General features: G+C 34.7%; 2 protein-coding genes across 2 annotated transcripts; both read right to left on the bottom strand.

The window, feature by feature from the left end:
- Window positions 1-839: 839 nt before the first annotated feature.
- On the bottom strand, window positions 840-17900 carry LOC105333456 (uncharacterized). Its single transcript, XM_034481284.2, has 9 exons — window positions 17846-17900; window positions 15617-15764; window positions 15083-15230; window positions 9465-11884; window positions 8975-9056; window positions 8436-8512; window positions 6791-8262; window positions 4028-6019; window positions 840-1476 (listed from the first exon to the last, which is right to left on the bottom strand). Exons 2-8 carry the CDS (start codon window positions 15746-15748, stop codon window positions 4417-4419), a joined length of 5934 nt encoding a protein of 1977 aa, XP_034337175.2. The 5' UTR covers window positions 15749-15764; window positions 17846-17900; the 3' UTR covers window positions 840-1476; window positions 4028-4416.
- LOC105333492 (ankyrin repeat-containing protein DDB_G0279043) lies at window positions 885-1436 on the bottom strand. The gene has a single exon (XM_066084276.1). The coding sequence runs from the start codon at window positions 1434-1436 to the stop codon at window positions 885-887; it is 552 nt and encodes a 183-aa protein (XP_065940348.1).
- Window positions 17901-20429: the final 2529 nt, after the last annotated feature.

Here is a 20429-nt window from a genome sequence, read left to right as displayed (position 1 = left end):
TGTTTAGAAGTTTACCTTAAGGCGGTAACCTTTATTTTAAAAATAAACTATATGTTTTAGAAAAGGGTGTAGTTCAAAACTATAGTTACTCTCGGTCAAGAGTTTATGATGTCAGCTAGTTGCAGACATTTTGTAGTTTGAGGATAAACATTTTTATCTTACACTGATTTAGACGGGTGCGCCTATGATTATAACAACATCGTAAACAAAACGTACTAAATTGTTTCAAGGTGTTCTTTTTTTAATTTCAGAATATGTCAAAATTGAACTATTTTGATTTAAATAACAATGAATTGATTTCGAATAATAGCATCAAAAACTTCAAAACTGCAAATCGACCATTCAAACAGATTCAACTACATGAACTAGTATTTAACAGTAACACATGTACAACGTGTAAGGGGGTCTTGTCATTCACAATGGTACTGTAGCACATTGTTGAAAACAAAACGTGTTACACTCACAATTGGGCACTGTACAGTAAAACTCATAACTAATATAATGTCAAATTCAGTTAAAACGATTGTATTCTACGCACATGGTTTTGACACAATCTGTGCAAAAAAATTATATATATATATATATATATTCACACACACACACACACGATTCTGCGTACTATATTAGATTCTACGTACACTACAGTGAACATTAAGATGGTATTCTTCAATATTACATGTATATGTTATAATACATTTACAATATTACATCCTGCACTAAAAGTGACAAAAATTGTTTATCGAAACTCATGTTGAATAATAAATCTTAAAAGTGAATACCATACTCTTATAACAATTCTTTCAATTGCAAAAAAAACTTCAACAAATTAAATAAAAATAAATAAGTCGTCCGAGCAATCCATAGCATGTAAAAACATAATTATGTCAACTTTTCAGTTGAGGGAAGAAACAGAATTTGCTGGGTTGTGGGGTGGGGCACTCGTCCACCATCACGATGTCCTGATCTTTGTTTGTCAAAGTCAAACCTCTGTCCTTCTGCTTTAACAACTCAACAACTCGATTGTGTTGTTTCGTCTGCGCGTAATACAGTGGAGTCCTGTCACAGCCATCCTGGATGTCGACGCGAGCACCGCGACTGATCAGATATTTACAGATTTTGACATCGCCCCTGTACGCTGCTATGTGGAGCAGGGAACACTCCCCGGGAAGTCCTTCCGGTTGACCCATTCGGAAATTGACATCTATTCCGGAACTGATCATGATTTTCAGCAGGTTCTTGCTTCCTTTCAGGGTACAGGCATGTACGGGCGTCCACCCGTCCACGTCCGATTCGAACACTCTTTTGGCAGTAACTATATCCGTTTTGACCAACTTTTTCATTTTGTCCTCCAACTTCTCGTTCTGTTTTTTCATCATGGAGAGGATATGAATGGCCTGTTGTTTAATACCATCCGACTGCTTCTTCTTCATGCTCATGTTTGAATCCGATCACTTGGGAATTATTTACTTTATACAGCTGTAACAAGAGAACAGAAATTGATTTTATCGGCAGTGCTCCGCATGATATAAGGCTAGGTTAAGCCTCTTGTAAGGAAACACTTGTGGGGTATAGACTAATCCTATAGTTTTGTTCTTGGCCATAAACATGCAACATCGCTGAATGACTTCTCCCAAGACCATATATTGTAAAATATTAGCACGTGTGGGAGTTATAACCAAGATCTCCCAGTAAGAAAAAATCCTGATTCATTAAGGAAAAATCAATATCTAAATGTCGGGTGCGACTTAAATGCAAACACGTCAATTTTAAGCAATTATGATAGTCATTAACTATATTAAAACATAAGTATAGCGAAATCGAACAGGATATCTCAAAAGAGGAAGTAAATGAGGGGATTTCCCGTTCATGAATATTTGCTCGAGTGGTGTACCTAAATATAATGTAGTAAAATGTCGAACAGTTATAATACACACTTAAGTCAAATATGAAAATTACATTCAATGAAATTAAACTTGTACACACATTATGAATCATATTCCCACTTATAATATATTTGTGACTTTATTAGATGACAGATTGTGTTACGTAATTCGGTATCAGGTATGGATTAAGGAATAATGTATTATTCTTTGATTATGAAAAGAATGGTTCCTTTTATAATTTTTAGTAATTATACGATTTTATATTAAAAGTCATTGATGAAAATCACGAAATGTACTGGACTATGCAAAATCGTTACGTAGTTTATTCAAAGACAAAGACATTTGAAAATGTGAATATTCAAATATATTACAAACGATTAATATTAATTAATATGGAAACCCTTTTTGAATAAAGCTATACATGTACTTGAAATCTTTAGGACAATCTTATACCGGTATACCCATTCCCGATACATTAAAAAACCACAGTGTTCCTACCCGTACAGCTTCTCGTCAAATATTTCATAAAAATGTCAAAAAATTTCGATTGATTTTTATGTACAATTTTTTTCTTTCAAACAAAAATTTTCTTACCAATACCGGATGATAGATTTTGCAAAATAACCAAAAAGACCTTACCAACAGACGAGTTCTCTATGCACTTTCAAATCGGAAACAGACCTTGTGACACAAACGTCAAAGGAAATTTCGCAGTTCCAATCTATCGATCAACCGGGATATAATTTATCTTTGTTTATATATGGTTAAAATATTATTCTATCTATTTTGAGTTTGATCTATTTATTCAAAATTCTATAAAAACGATTTTACAATATTTATACGAATACTTAATTATAGGAAGCAAACTCTTCAATATGCACTTCACAATAACAGGATCGGATATGATAACTAAAATATTTGCTAAATTTTTAAGCACATTTATGGGGATATATCATGTATGTACACATATAAATATCTTTTTTTCAGTATTCAAACGCATATTACAATATCTGATATGTCAAAAGGGCGGATTTCATGAACGACGTAGCAGAGCTTTTTAAAGTGGTTGGGGGATTGAACACAGTGACTCTAACTTCACTAATATTAAAATTTTGGTCCGTTGGGTGGGGGTCTATAAATTCCTCGTATATTCAAGTTGGTCGGTATATTAACTTTCCTTAATATATTCTGTTGGCAGTGTCCCAAAAAGTCGGGTGGAGGGCACAATTCGTTTATAAAAAATAATTAGGGTTTGTATGTTTATAATTATAATGTTATTTTTCCATATCCATATTGTTTTGTCACCTCATTTCCGTGTAGAGTAGATATTGTGTCTATTAAAGTGGCACATTGAACTAATCTTTTAAATTCACACTTTCACGGAGTTTTTCCCCATAATTTTATTCATAAACTTTCACTTACACAGAGTTAAAACCATGTACACCCCAAAACATCAGACTATTTCTGCGTGTGTGTGTGTGTGTAGCGGGGGGGGATGTTTAAATTAAAGAGAACGCGCACCAAACACCTCCCCTCTCCCTTTGAAGCAATTATCATTTACACACTTAAGGTGGGAAGGGTAAGTGATGCACATACTGAAAGAAAATAATGTTTTCGCAGCAAATCCTTACACAATTAATTATGTCTTGGCGTCCCACTCGTTTGTATAAAAAAAAATCAAATTTTCTTTCTAGTCAAGTTTTGTGCAATAAACCATATATGGAGCCATAATCACATTCTTATCTTTTTGAAAAACAAACTTACCATATTTAAAAAAATAAAATAAAAAAGATGCGCTTGTTGTGAGAAAACCAACCCATCTGTAGCATCACTAAAAAACACTACAATGCAATGCTATTATACACTACAGGCGATTAACGACGCCAATACTCGAAGGGGGATGGGTATATAATTGTTCTAAACTGCGCATCAATTTAGACTTATCTCAAATATATCATAATTCTACTGAAGTCAACAATCGACAATCTAAATCAAATACTTAATCCCCTATGAAACTACAAGTACTAAATTGTATCATTACACATTCCATTTCGTGATTTCAAAGGAAACAATATTCAAGTCATGGTAATACTTTATTATTGTACAGATAATTGAACAAAATGATTATATAAAACAAAACTTACAACAAGCCTAGAAGACAGCCAAAAACTTCGTGCATGTGACAAGTCTCGCAATAACCTTGTGCGATACTGGACATATGTTACAAGTGTTTCCGGCAATTATCAAATGAATGAACTCCTTAACAAATAGTTCGCAAACAGTAATGAACAAAACAGTCATTATCTATCGAAATAGAAAAGAATGTCAAAATAAAGCTTATTCTGTAGAAGCAAAATCAGTCTAAATGTTCTTCTATTGCATGCATTTTGAGTTTTACCATTATAATTATAATGGTTGAAAATTCCAAATCTTTCCAATAAGATTTATCCAATAATAAACAATGTAACGTTTAAAAAAGAGGCAAATTCCTTTAAAACTCTCTTTAACAAAGAAAATTTAAAATTCTTGAGAACTACTTGAACGAGTCTAAATTTGCTGCTTCTGTGCCAAAGGCTGCTAAAGCCGTGTTCTGGGAGATATCGGGCACCTCTGTGACGTCATCATAGAGAATCTGGTCCTCCGCTATCACTTGTCCCTCGTCGATCACACTCTGCATAGGTACGTTGCGAACTGCCGTCCTCTTTTTGCTACTTGGTGACGGTGGCACGAATGTACCTTGGTACACAGGAATAGCAACATTAAAGGAAACCGAATTCGATTGATAAACGTCATTTTGTGAATTGTTTGAGGTCGATATATCACCACTGGAGATTGGCTGTCCCTGTGTATAGCTTCGTGATGGTTTCTGTGGCGATACTGTTTTCAAAGTGCCAGGGCTGAACAGCTTCTTCTCTAGGAGGTCGATGGTGTTCTCAAGGGTTTTTGTTGCTTCTACTGAAATCCTCTTTTTCCGTGTTTTTGCAGATTCTGCCTCTTGTATCTGTTTCTGATAAAGCGTTTTGTCTGTCTCTGATAGCGGGAACGTGGAAGTAGAGGGGATTCCTAGAAGTTCTGCTATGGATTTCCCAATCACTGAATGATAATCATCAATTATGATTTTAAGATTAGCAGGACCCGAATGAATTCCTCTACATACACAGTTTATGATGTGTTTTGAAGTGTTCAGATGATCTATGGTTTGAGTCCTGTCACTCAAATCCACACCGCACACCAGACAGCCAAATGCAACCATTTTAGGAACTTTCACACCTTGGAGTTCAATCATGACTCGTCTCTTCTTCCTTGTTGTGATTACTTTGTCCCTTTTCATCTCTTTAGGTTTCTTCACCCGCTCCTGTTGCCATGTTTTAACCTTTTTCTTCAACTTCTTTTCATCATTGTAATCTTCAAAGTGGTCCCCAGCAGGATCCACCCCAAGCTCTTGACACTTATCGACATGGAATGCTTTTTCAATGTGTGAATCCTTACTCTCTTTACTTTTTAAATAGATATCACAAATCTTGCATCTATACCCATCCCTTGAAATTTGTTTTCTTTTAGCTATGCGCAACTTGTTGGGAATCTTATTCTTGTCCAGAACATCACCAGGGTCGATTCCCTTCCTCTGGCAAAGCTCGATGTGCCTCTCAGTTCCAGCATGCTCCACAACAGTTATCTTACCAAAGAGATAGATGTCACAAACCTGGCAGGTGAAATTGTTTCTAAGTGCTTTGAAACCTATACGTTTGACAAAACGTCTGTGCTCTTCTAGATCTGCATCGGTCTTGAACACCAAACCACACTCTTGGCACTGGGCGTTATTAGACTGCATGTCGATCTGTAGCTCCTGTCCGTCCGACATCATCACTGAGTAAGTCTCTCTTTCTGCTATCACTCGTGCTGCTTTCTGACAATGGTCCTCGTGGATCTTCACGCACCGGTCTACGTAACTTTTTTCATCATCTGAATTTCTTGGTCGTTCCAGCATCTCTGATTTGGAAGGCATTGCATTTAAAAGGTCCTGATTGTAATTTTGAACATCGATGCCAGCTAATTGACAGTTGTTTTTGTGGGGTTCTCCTTGCAAGTGAGTCCTCATGTCATGGGCCTCTCTATCAATATGGCATACAAAGCACCTGTCAAAATAAGAAAGGCTTTATATTTATAATCCCTACCATAACTTACAGATACTGTATAATGAGAGATATCAAGGAACCACTACTAAACAAACATTTTTTTTTATACCACAGATCAAGACTTGTATATTACATAAATTAGACTGACGATACTGTAGATTCCAAATTAAATGCGAGGAAATTTAAAATCAATGCAAAATTGTGAGAAGCAACCCTAACATATTTTTAAAATCTCATTTTTATTTTTCAGACAGTTTTAAACTATAGAAATTATACCAGGTAACCAAAAATTGGTGCAATTTTATATTCTGACTTGCAATTTGATATAAAACAGTGGAATTAAGTATACACAAGGAATAAGAAATTTATAGTACTCAAAAATAGCAATGTGGGCTTTCAATAACTTGGAAATGGAGAGATGAATTTATCAATAAGAAGAGGCTAGTTTTTCATTTTTTTTCGAATTGTGTATTTATCTTATTATGATATTAGAGTGGTAAAATTTGATCATAGAAATGGGCATGAATCTATACTCATTCCACCCCTAATGAAAGCCCTGATGGCAAGCAGTGAAGATTATCTCACTCTTATCATTTAATACAGTCATGTACTACTGTATACTTATATCATGTCGTTAATTATCTAGATGATTATAATTATGCACTCATGAAAAATACACATTAATCATAAGATATACTGGAGTCAGGGTATTACAGTCTGGATAATGACAATAAACAACAGTTACATATGATAAAACTAACACAAACTTACCTAAACTTCTTACTTATTCCTTGCTTATGTTTAATTAAATGTTTTTTCAACAGGTTCTTATCACAGAAGCGTCTATCACAAAAACTGCAAAGGTACGGGTTTATCTTCCTGTGAGAGGACATATGCTGCCGAAAGGCCACTGAAGACAAACTGTTGTGATCACAATAGATACACGGGAAATGTGTTGGCACTATGCTGTGTTTGACTTCTGGATGATAGACAAACATGTGCTTGGCTAAGTACGGCTCTGCCCTGAATCCTTCACCACACACTTCACAGAAAAGCGTGTTCGGTTTCATCCGTTCCCTGTGCTTCTTCATATGCTGGCTGTGCAGTGAACTGTTGGAGTTGATTTTTCCACAATACTCACATATATACATCTCTTCATCATGCTTTTCCAGATGAGTATCAAGTTCTGATGGTGTTTTAAACCGCTTTGTGCATATGTTACATCGCCTTTCTGGTTCATAATGGAATTTTGCAGCATGCCTGGCAGAGATATTCTCAGAGGAGGCGCTAAACTCGCATTTCGAGCATTTGTGTTTGTACTTTTGTCCTATTTCATGATGGGTCATGTGCTGCAGAAATTCTGTATCTTCATCAAAGCTCTTGTTACAACCAGACACTGGGCATAACAGCAGAGCATGAAGGCTGTTGGTTGGATGGAGGGCATTTCTGTGATTTATAACTTCCTGTAGACAACTCATGGGCTCTATGAACTCTTTGCAGATTCCACAGCTGTACTTAATGTTGGGCTGGTGGGTAGAGTAGTGATTGACTAAGTCCTCTTTACTGTTAAATTTTTCATTACACAGATGACAATTATGGTTATCTTTGTCGACATGGAAGACATTCAAGTGGTAATCAAGGTGTTTTCTCTCAGGAAAGTGAAGCCAGCACACCGGGCAAGCACAGACTGGTTCATTTTTGTGAAGCAGATGACTGAAGGAGTTTGTTCTTTCACTGGGTACACAGATATGAACTTTCTTCACATGGCTTAACATGTTGAGCTCAGAATATTCAACATTTAAACATCCTTTGCAAACAAAGATGCTTTGGGATCTTACACTTCTGTATAGAGCATTACAGTGGCCATGTTTCTCAATCTCTGATTTGTGATTTATTCTGTAATGTTTGAACAACATAACAGCATTACTTGCCAGCTTAGAACAGACTAAACATGTTTGTCTTCTTGCTTTCCTTAATGACTTTCGCTTACAACAGTGAGATGGAAATTTTCTGGTGGTCATGAAGCTGTTGCACTTGATGCAGTATCTCTTCATGTTGTGCTTCCTCATATGATCTGCCATAGTTCTCCAGTATGTTGCAAAGAAATCACATTTAAGGCAATTCACAGGGCCATTTACTTCTCGCCTCCCAGTATATTCATGATCAACCGCTGAAGTCTGAGATTTATCTGATATAGGATGGCCCTGTTTTCCAGGTAGCTGGTCTTTGGGTGTGTTTTTATTCTGAGAGTAGAAAATAGAATAAATGAGGGCATATATCCTAATTAAGGGTTCTTTTAAATAGTTAAAGTCTTCTAAAGTTAATCATATAATGTATCCACAGAAAAGAGAGAGAGAGAGAGATAGAGAGAGAGAGAGAGAGAGAGAGAGTGCATGTGTGTGTGTTCATAAATTACCAGTCTCTCTTGCTCTTCCTCAGTGGTTACTTCTTCTGGGTCACTTTCAGATTCTGGAGTTAAATCTTGAGTTGATTCTGAAGAAAAAAAAATGATTTTTCAAAACATTAATTGCTAGAATTAAAACATAGAAAAGATATTATATATTTTATGGTTTTAAGGGGTAGAGCTGAAAAGATCCTTAGTATCACAACCTTGTATGATATCATGAAATATGTCTTGCTGTAAGACTGAAAAATGACTAAAGGATGGAAATTTTACAAATTTTGATGGATTTTTCTCACTCATCATTTAATATGAATAATTATATGAATTGTGTTGTTTATGTAGAACATTTTCAATGACAGTAATACTATCCATTTTCTGCAGATATTGTACCTTAGTTTTGATTAAAACAAGTAAAATTGTTTCAGAGAAGTTGTTACATGTAATTCCTGTAATGTTTAAATAAGTAACAATAGACAAATTAGATATTAAAATCACACTAAAATTCACCTCCAACCATTAGGCTAAAAATGAAATTGCAAGAGGAATATTACCTTTCTTTTCTTCCTTTGCATGTGATGTTTTGGGTCTTTTGTTTTGGTATGCTTTAGCCAACGGGTTAACTATATGGTATTCCTGCTTTAATAAAAACATACATTTTACACTTTACACAATCCAACATTGCAGAAAAAGATGATAAATAAATGCTATGGTTTTTTTTTCATGAACTCAGGTCCTCCATTACATTAACATTTGTACATTAAGGTGGCTCACTACACCTTGAAATAGTTTCTCAAATCAGCAGAAAATTATTTGATCATGATCAGATCTAGAGAAAGATAGCATGATGAAAAAGAAGTATACAAATAGGCAAAAAAATATGCAATTTTGGATAGGCAAAATTCTATTGGATTTCTAATTTTGCTCAAATTTCGGCAAAAGGACCCAATACTTGCAAAAATGTAGCGTTTCAAATGATGTCTTTGCACAAAAAGGTTTTTTTTTTGTTGTGTCATTAATGTTTACAAAATAAGTAAAACTTGCCTCTCCAATCAGCTTTCTTTTATATGAGTTTGAAATATTCTTTCCTGTTCCTAACTCTGCAATTTTTTTCTTCTGCTCTGAAGCAGGCACATCTGGTTGACCAATAAGCAGTTGTTGTCCATTTGGTACCAAGAATTGCTTGCCATCTTTCACAACTAACTGATAATACACATCGCCTATTTTAAACAAGGTCGTTTTTTTATCGAGAGATTTGTTTTCTTTTTGTGTTGAAGCTGTAGAAACTGTGAGTGTACTTTTAGTTCCTGTTGACAAATTGGTTTTGTTTGTCTCTTCCTTGTCACTTCTGTTCACTACATCTGTATTCTTCTTGCTTTCTTTCTTTTCAGGATGCAGAAGGAAACGGCGCATTGCTGCTTGTGCTCCTGAATTCAATAATACAGGCGTGTGATTGGCTGGTATTGTTAATGAATTCAATAAAGCAGGCAAAGGATTGGCTGAGTTTGTTCCAGAATTTGATGATGCAGACATAGGATCGGCTGAGTTTGTTCCAGAATTTGATGATGCAGGCATAGGATTGGCTAGTTTTGTTCTAGAATTTGATAATGCAGGCATTAGATTGGCTGGTTTTGTTCCTGAATTTGATGATGCAGGCATAGGATTGGCTGGTTTTGTTCCAGAATTTGATGATGTAGATATGGCAACAGTGTTCCCAAATAACGATCGCGATGTAGATATTGTTTGTGTAAGAACTTGTGAGGATGAAAGCATTAAACCAGCATTATTTGTATTGAGTGCAGGTGTCATCAAGTTTGGTGCACCAACGATTACTACAGTTTGAAGAGGTGTTGAAATTGGAACTGCTTGTGCCGCTTTTGCACTGTTCAATGTGCCAGCAATTCTCTCTTCTGAATCTTTCGAAGCATTTATCTTTGGAGCTAAAGGACGTTCCCCAGGTTTACAAGACTGCTTGGTTGGTAATTTGTAGTCTGAATTTGTCTGAGGTTGTAAAATTTTAACCATTCCTGAAGATGTATAACTACATGTATTATCAGCAGTGTTTTGTTCAACAGAATTCATGGCTGATGGTCTTTCTGGAGTGGAAACAACACTAGTTGATGCAGTTGTCAGCACTGTCGATGAGCTCTTGGACTTGTCCAGCAAACTAGGAACTATGGAAGAAATGCTGAACAGGTTTGACTCACATGATGGAATCGAAATTTTTCCAGTTTGATGAGTAGCTGCGGGTGGATTAATGATTCCCTCAGACTGTGACTGCAAGTGGTTGGATAAAACTACCATCTCATCAAGAGCTAATGGTCCTTTTTCTGTCAATGGCTGAACAAGCTGAAATTGATCAGGTCCCCCAACCAAAATCAGGTTTACACTGGATGAAGTACTAACGGTAGTATCTTTCAATGAACCAGATGCGGTACAGGTAATTTTCAGCTTTTCTGATGCATTTGACAATTGTGTTTTCTTTACTGATACCTTTTCATCTACTGAACCTGCTTCTTCAATAGAAGCTGCTGCTGCTGCCAAACTTGATAAAGAATTTGTTCCAATGGGTTTTGGCGCTATCAGTCTGGGAGAAGATTTTCGTTTTTCAATACTCAACCCTGAAGAGCTTGGTGCTTTCTGCTTTTCTGGGATACTAACTGTCTTTGAGTTTTCAGGAGTCCCCGTGCTGGATCTTGTCTTTCTGCTGGTATTTGATTTCATAGGTTCAACATTGGTTTTAGCAGGTGTGCAATATTTTGATACCCTCTGGGTCAAATTTTGGTTTTCATTTCCTATGGGCATTTTGGTTTCTGCTTCATTCTCCTTAGACAAAATTAAGGGCGTTTTTTTCCTGATGGGCCTTGTAACCTCACTAACTGGGGATACTTCTTTACGTTTCTTGGCAACAATCTGTTTTGATTCATTTTGTTTTTTGGTTTCTCTCAAACTTGATCTCGTGACAGGTCTACTTTGCTTGATTTCCGATTTTGCAGAAATTGTGGTTTGTTTCTTTTTGTCACATTTCTCTGCTTCTTTTAACTCCTCATGATGTTCCATTTCTCCAGACATATCTGAATCAATGCTGCAATATTCATCTGAATACTGACTCTCACTGTCATTTTTACATTCCTTAACTACATGTACTTCACTCGTAGGTTTTTGAATCACATTTTTATTTCCTGGTGTTACCTTCTCTAGGGTTGTAGAAACTGCTTTTTCATCCGAGTTAATCTTTGAGCTGTTTTGTTTTCTTATGACCATTTTCTTGAAATCCTGGTACTTTTGTATACTGTCTGAACAGTCTCCGCATATCCTACTATTCTGTGGAACGTCAATGCCCAGTACGTACTTGGCATCCTCTGGTTTGCAGTCTCTCATATCTTGCTCTTCACAGACTGCTGAGCACAAGGAACAATTTCTCTTAGCTGCCTTCTTTAAGACTAATGATGGCTTGGATGATCCTTTAAAAAAATTTGGAGTGTATTATTTTTTGTATTGGAAACTTATTAATTTTTAAATATAAATTGATATAATGAGATTCTTATAGATCACCATTATACAGAAACATAGGTAATCACAGATTACAAAGCTCACCGAGACGAGACATCACCCTTATGAGATTTCACCTTTATGAGACCATCTTTATCATATTAAATGAAAATCATACTTTATGATTCTGGATATTCATGGATTCTGTTTTGACACAATATCGTATATCATCTGTTAAAAAATTGAATGATAATCATATGTTTATATGTTAATCAATACAATAATATAAACTTAAATTAAATATTGCATCCTATCATATTTACAACATATATCATATAATACAATAAAATACCATAATAAACAATGATGAGATATGATATTGTAACGTATGATATGACATTGTATTGTGTTATACGTTATTGTATTTGATCAAATAATACAATATCATAATATATAAAACAATATAATATAGTATTATATTACAATATCATATTACATAATACATCATAACATTGAAACATATGATATTATATTGCATAATAAAGTATGATATTTTATAATACCGTATCATTTATGATACATAATATGATATTGTATCATATGATACAACATAATTTGATACAACATTGTAACATATCAAATGATACAATTTTATGTGATAAAGTAAAATATTATATAATACAATATTTTATTATACATATGGTATCATATGATACAATAATATATTTTACAATATCATACAATACAATTTCATGTGATGTGATAAATATCATATTATAAACCAATATCATATTATACAATATCGTATGATACGATATTATATAATATAACAGTATCATATTATACAATTTCATGTGATATAATTCTCTATTACAGAAACTAATATCATATCATGCAAAATCGTATGATACAATATTATAGAATATACAATATAGTATCAATATACAATATTATATTTTGCAATATCTGATGTAATAGTATCATGTGATTAGAAAATAAATTAATAATACAATATAATATTATACAATATTGTATCATAATATACAATACTATACATAACGATATCATGATATAATATCATTACATATCAAAAAAAATTATACAATATCATATCGTATCATATAACTTTTTATAATATTACATATGATATTATATTGTATCATATTAAACAATATCGTTTCATACCATACAACACTTTATCATAGGAATCATGTTATATCATTTATCAACAAACACATCTATCTATCGAGCAGGTTTGAGTGAGGTAGGAGATTTCTTTAGCATCCTTGATAATGGAGATCAGGCTCTGCATCTGAAGCAACCTCTGCGTTTCATTTATAATATAGTTAAATCAACTATGCAAGCTATCATCTATAAAACATGTGACCTGTTCCAAAAAAACTAAACCTCATCCAGCATCAGAAACCTATGGCTCAGATTCAGCATTCAAGCGTGTCAGGTGCATCAGTATACATAAGACGCAGCTCCATGCAAGTTTGGTGAAGTTCAGACCAGTAATAACTAAGATATCATCATCAGAGGGCACTAGAAATTAAAACCTTAACCTGCTCCAGCATCTGCAACCTATGGCTCAGATTCAACAATCATGCCTGTTTGGTGCATCTGTATCATAAGACACACCATCCATTCAAGTTTGGTGAAGTTAGGACCTGTAATAACTGAGATATATTTTTTAGCATCCTTGATATTGGAGATCAAGCTCGACATCTGAAGCTTCATCTGTGATTCATTCATACTACAGTTTAATCAACTATGCAAGTTTGAAAAAGTACTATTATCTATTAAAAACATCCGAAACGTATGGCTCAGATTCAGCATTCAAGCCTGTCTGGTGCATCAGTATCATAAGACACACCATCTATGGAAGTCTGGTGAAGTACGGACCAGCAGTAACTAAGATATAATCATCAGAGGGCACCTGCAACAAAAACTTTAACCAGGTCCATAAACCTTAACCTCCTCCAGCATCCGAAACCTATAGCTCAGATTCAGCACTCAAGCCTGTCTGGTGCATCAGTATCATAAGACACACCATCCATGCAAGTTTGGTGAAGTACGGACCTGCAGTAACTTAGATATTGCTATCAAAGGGCACCTGCAACAAAAACTTTAACCTGGTCCAACAACCTTAACCTCCTCCAGCATCTGAAATTTAGGACTCAGATTCAGCATCCAAGTCTTTCAAGTCCATAAGTAGGTCCAGATGCATCATCCATGCAAGTTTGGTGAAGATAGGACAAGTAATAGCTTAGATACAGGACCTGCAACAAAAACTTTAACCAGGTCCGGACGCTGACTCCGACGCCGACACCGACGCCGACGCCGAGGGTATAGCATAAGCTCCCCCTGACTTCGTCTCGGTGAGCTAAAAACTACATTTAGTAAAACTTAACATCTCTTTCCTGATCAATATGTTCAATTCTGATAAAATTACATTTACTTAGTAAGTAAATTATTTACTTTATTTTATTGTATTGTATTGTGTTTGAAATAGTATAGCTATAGGTAAGTAAAACTTACCTAGCTATACTATTTCAAACACAGTACAATAAAATAAAGTAAAGACTAAAATGAACATAAAACTTAATGCAATCATGAACTTTAAAACCTGTATTTCAGCTCTTCTCAGGCCAAGGAGAAAATGATTCAGAGAAAGTTGATTGTACCACATACAAGACAGCTTGTGTTTAAGTTTTAGTATTACATGTACCATCCATTTTGTTCATGAAATATATGTATTAAAAATACTGTTTCCTTATTTCTTATGTGCATGTGTTTAATAGACTCAGTAATGCCACGCTTCTACCAGCACTATCTATACCTTTAGCTTCATCAATAGAGCGTTGGTTTTAAAGTAAAGGGTATGGGTTCAAGTCCACTTGTGGTCATTCCTTCCATTCCTTTACACTTAATTATCTCCCCCTTAGAAGAGGGTTTGAAAAATCTGGAAAGTCCTTAACTCAATACCAAGTCTAATTGAAATTGTCAGTAGTTCTGGAGAAGAAGAAAATGAAAATGACAGAAGGAATGACAACCAGTATATTAGAATTAACTATACAGTGTTCACAAGTGATCAGTTCAGATAAGCTAAAAACCATATATTTGGCTGATTCACAATTTCTCTTGATACTATCTTCAGCATTACTTACTTGGTGGAATTTGCAAGCATTCTTTGAAGGTTTTGAAGTTTTTCAGCATTGGTTCCCTTGCATTGGATGTACAGCAGGCATACATCTGTCTTTGGGGCTGGCTTGCAACAACAATCATTTCTCCTCCTGACTTTTGAAAGTCTCCACACTGTGTAGGAAATTAAGTTATAAAACAAAATATTGATGAAACAGAAGGATGTATGATACAGAACATTACACTTCTGTATTAATGTAAGCAATAATCATGATAAAGCTGCACTGACAACTAACAAAATTTGTTGATTTTGAGAGATTAAGAGATACATGTACATGTCCTAATTATCTTCAAGTTAGCTCTCATAGTTTTTACCAATTCCATTTTTTCATACGAATTTCATTTTGGCAACTCTAATTCAATTTCAGCTTAAAGTAAAAAAATTATTGTCTTATTCCTTCTTTTTTGGAATGTAATGCAATTTACAACAAAATTCTTTAATTTCACACCATTCAAATATCTAAACTCATTAGAAATTAAAATATATTATAAGAACAAACCAGTTTCTCGGTCATCTGTTTCCAGACAGGGTCTATCGTTTGGATGTCTTTGACGTCCTTGTTCATGATGTCAGCTACAGGGTAGTAGGTGTATGCATGCATCAAAATTGATCTTATTGTGATAAAATGCATGTGAGGATGCTGAATTCTGAAAATATGCAAGAAACATATTAGAACAAAAAATTAAACATAGGTAATCAAAGATTACAAAGTTCACTGAGACGGGGCATCACCTTTATGAGACCACATTGTCATATTATATGAAAATCGTAGTTAATGATCTTGGATATTCATGGATACTGTAGTGGGGTTTGACACATTATCATATATTATATGTTAAAAAATGCTTGATAATCAGATGTTTATTTCATACAATATTGTAATATACAATTCAAAGCAATAAATGTGATTCATTTATATTATAGGTAAATTAACCATACAAGTTTGAAATAGTACTATTATCTATTAAACATGTGACCTGTTCCAAAAAACTAAACCTCATCCAGCATCTGAAACCTATGGCTCTGATTCAGCAGCCTTGCCTGTGGAGGGCATCAGATTCATTAGATGCACCATTTATGTAAGTTTGGTGAAGTTAGGACCAGTAATAACTAAATATTAACATAATCTTCAGAGGGCACCTGCAGTGGCGTAGCGCCCTTTACGCAAAAACGCAATTGAATACACAAAATTTTGCAAAGCATAGGTCTTATGATTTGAGTTTCCTATTGTTTGCACGTAAACAAATCGTATTGAGACTCCACTGCATTATAATCTGCACATTTAGTATTCAGTTCTCAACGTAAACCATGCAATTACGGTACTACGATTCCGGAAAATACCGTCATTCCATACTTTACATTAAAATTACTTGGAAGCTCGTTTGAATCATAAATTAATATGGACGAGCTATACCTTTGACTTTCATGTTATTGGCTTAAAGAATGATCTACAATAAACTTATTTAAACTTTTAACTCCTTTCAAGTTTAAATATTCATACTAAAATCTGAAAACACATCAAGTTTTGAGTGTTTGTCCGTAATTGTATTCTGTCAGTCTATACTTACATGTAATTTAAAGTCGGCCGTCGGGTGATTAAAATTTTGACGAAGTCACGATACATTGTGATAAACTTGATCAAAAATTTGTCATTTAGGTAAGCAAGTTACGGTTTGAATAATAGACCTGTTTCAAAACGCCTATTATTATCTTTAGTCATATGCAGTTTGTTTCCGCTGGGGTATCAGTGTTTCATATATAATTACACGTTCTTTTAAAATTCAATATTTCCCTTACACATACAGTATGTAAAATTGTAACATTTTGAGACAATATCTCATCACCAAAAGCCTGTAAATCTAAAAGCTAAAACCTAAAATCCAAGAGCATCGGGGTCTTGAAATTTTAAAGAAAATATTCGAAGAGTACTAGGTAAATAACGTTTGTCTCGGAATTCAGCAACTTTTGTTCATATTTATTGGAATCATAATACTTAAAAATGTCATATTTTTAAGGCTGTTTTGTCATTCAAATAACATAAAATCCAGGAGCTTCCAGGGGCTTCGCCCCCTGGGCCCCCACCAGGGCTCTGCCCTGGACCCGCTGATGGCCTCAAAGCGGCCCCCAGACCCCCTACCTTTTTTTGAATACAGTAAATTAAAAGGTAGCTACGCCACTGACCTGCTCCAAAAACTTTAACCAACTCAAAAACCTTAACCTCATCAAGCATCCAAAACTTATGACTCAGATTCTGCATTCAAGCCTGAGCATAAGCCAACCTCAGGGCTCAGGTAAATGTATTGTAACTCTCAACTAGTAAAAAAAATTCAGATGGGTGACCATAGTCTAAGCTCTACGTTTGTCCATCCAAAGTTTTTTATGACTAGTTAACTACAGTTTTGCTGCTAAGCTACTATAAAAATCAAGGCTGCACTCCAGGCCATATCATCAATTAAAATATTTATTTATTTTTTTTTGCAGATATTTGTCATTTACCAATATTGGTTGGGGATACTTGGATCCGCCACAATTATGAATTGTTGTCATGTGGCCTGGCGGCTAACGGTGTTAAATGATGAAACAAAAATGCATGCATTATGATTAAGCACTTGATTGTTTACCAATAACACAATCAGTCGAATGAGCTTAAGTCTGTAACGTTAAGCATGGCTGTAGCATTTCGTTGAGAAAAGTCCTAACCGCGTATAAACCTAAGTTCAAGTTAAACCTCAAAAATCGTCCTGTAACCTCTTTCTTCAGCGGAAGTGCTCGAATATAAAAATAAAAACCAAACAAACTCGATCCGGAATACTTAATGAACGGTATGACAATGTCGTTTCATTTTTAAATCTCGTTTTATATCTTTTAATGATCATCAACATGTGTAATTCATCCCATTTTGAATTATTCCCTTTAAATATTGAAATAAATGCCAATTGCATTTAGTTTCTCTCTCATAGGATTATAAATTATTTATATTTAAGCGTAAGATTTAGTACTAGGCCCTATCGTATGAATTGTAATTTCTTAAGTTAAGATTAGGAAGTTCGCAAAAATTAATAATTAAAGTTGTTTGTTAAGTTTAATCAGAGACATAAATATTTATGTTAACGAGGATAATAATATATATGTTTTCAATGACACCATGCAATTGTTTTGTCGTCAGATATAAACCATTATTAATGTTATAACTCATATTTATTTATAATTTGTTACTCACTCTTTGGACGTAACTATAATAACTCCGGAGTCTCGTGTACATGTTCCGATCGATTGCTTTATTTTTAAATATGTAGCCTATACCCAGATAATAGGAGTTTGTTGGGGTTTTTTTTTTTTTTTTTTAGAGCTGATCACATCAATGATCATAATTTCAATTTGTTAAAATTCACATATTCTTGACATTTTTTACGGGTTTATATTTTGTAAACATTAAAAGTACATCGTAGTTTGAGACTCGCTTCGTTCATTGAATATTGATGGAACTCAATAATAAAACTCGCAAAGAAAATTGATTTTCAAGAGCGTCAACAATACAAGTAAATTGCTGTCTGAGATTTTGGATACCTGACATGTTTTGGCTGTGTATATGTTCAATAAACAGAAAAAATAAGAAAGAGTAGTGACTTCCTTAGTAACCTGAATAATCTTAATCATTTCACCACTACTGCACAGCTGGTGATGACTGACGCTTATTTCAAGTAATCATGACAGATATATGGTATTTTGATTAGTTTAAATGGAAATGTTTGTGTAATATTCTATTTCTATAATTACTACAATTTTAGCATCTTTTAAAAACAACCACGAGTATTAACTGATTTAAGTCGCCTGCATATTTACATCATGTAGCGCAGTGGACAATGCACTCGCTGCAACCCGAGTTTGATCTCCGTGATCGACGGGTAATACCGTATGGTGTTCGCTTGGACACATGGGTTTTCTCCGGGCAATCCAGCTCTCTTACATCAATGACATCTTCGCGCTGACATGCATCCTCACCAATATTCATATAAGCTGTAGAACTTGTTCATCAATCTTTGTAAAATATATAAAGTTCAGCATGTTTTCATGTATAACATATGGTCGAAAACATATTTATTAAGTCCAAATCATACTTTGTGACGTAATTTTTACATAGCATGTAGTCAGAAAGCAATACAATGCTACCATGCACACCTATAATTATGAAGTACCTACCCACCTACCTATTACCTATAGTCCTTGTTGCATTCTGAGGTACATAGGGTAAGGACTACGGGTTTCCATTCATTTCTGTTCTTAGCTATCCTTTCCACCTCTCACCAGGCAAGGTTCATGTCTTTCAGAGTTCTTTTGCAGCAGTTCGCCTCCATGTTGATCTTTTCTCCATTTCCCTTCTGGGTCCCTCTTAGTGTCACTCTTGTAATATCGTTTGTTGGATTCTTTAGACGTGACCAATCAATCTCGTCTGTCCAGTAACTTCAAGGTTCCTCTTAGTGGCCTTCTTTACTCTCTATCACTGTTTGAGCATTGTTCCCTCAGTTTCTCATTGATTCTTTCTGAATGTGTGTTACAAAGCCCTTTCTTTAGTTCTTTTCTGTTGTCAACGAGCTTCCATGTACCTGGTATCTATTCTTTATGCACTTGCTTTCTTAAACTTATAACTCTTTCGCTTAATGCATCGTTAAACGTATACTTCACTTTTTGCCAGTGCTTGCATGTCTACCTGTTTTTATCAAAATTACTCCTTTGTGGATATGAAATCTGGACCCCCACAGTTTACATATTATCCCCTGTGGCAAAGTACCTTAAAGCAATTTCAACTTGATTTATAGCAGACAGGGAATTACTCCTCAGGGTGGGGCGGCATAATTCTGGTTCTATGATATCTGTGATGAATCTTACCGAATCCATGGAAAACCTGTACCTTTCTTTATATTCCACCTCATCTTATGACTTAAATGTCTATAAATTCGCTGTTTCTTTTGTCGTCTGCCAAAGTTAATGTCAAACAATAACCTATAGCAGCCATATTTAACCACCGGTGAAAAGATTTAACCCAGCTTTGCAGAATGGTTAACTTTAGCCAAAAGTTAACCACTGTTTAAGCAATTGAGCCAGGAGTTAACAATTGAGAAACATAGTTTAATCATGCACTTGTCAAAATTTAACCACTGGATAAGGGATTTAACCAGTGGTTAAAGTTATCCAGTGTTATGAATAACCCGATCCTGGTTTTAACACCAATCTAAAATCTTGCTTGGTTTTGATGTCACTTAGCTCTCTACTAAGTGTCAAATCTTTTCCTGTTGCATTTGAGTACTGTTTTC

This window comes from Magallana gigas, chromosome 5 (genome assembly GCF_963853765.1).
Source record: "Magallana gigas chromosome 5, xbMagGiga1.1, whole genome shotgun sequence".
NCBI lineage: Eukaryota > Metazoa > Mollusca > Bivalvia > Ostreida > Ostreidae > Magallana > Magallana gigas.
Note: the sequence above shows the minus strand (reverse complement) of the source record. Positions and strands in the feature narration are given on the sequence as shown.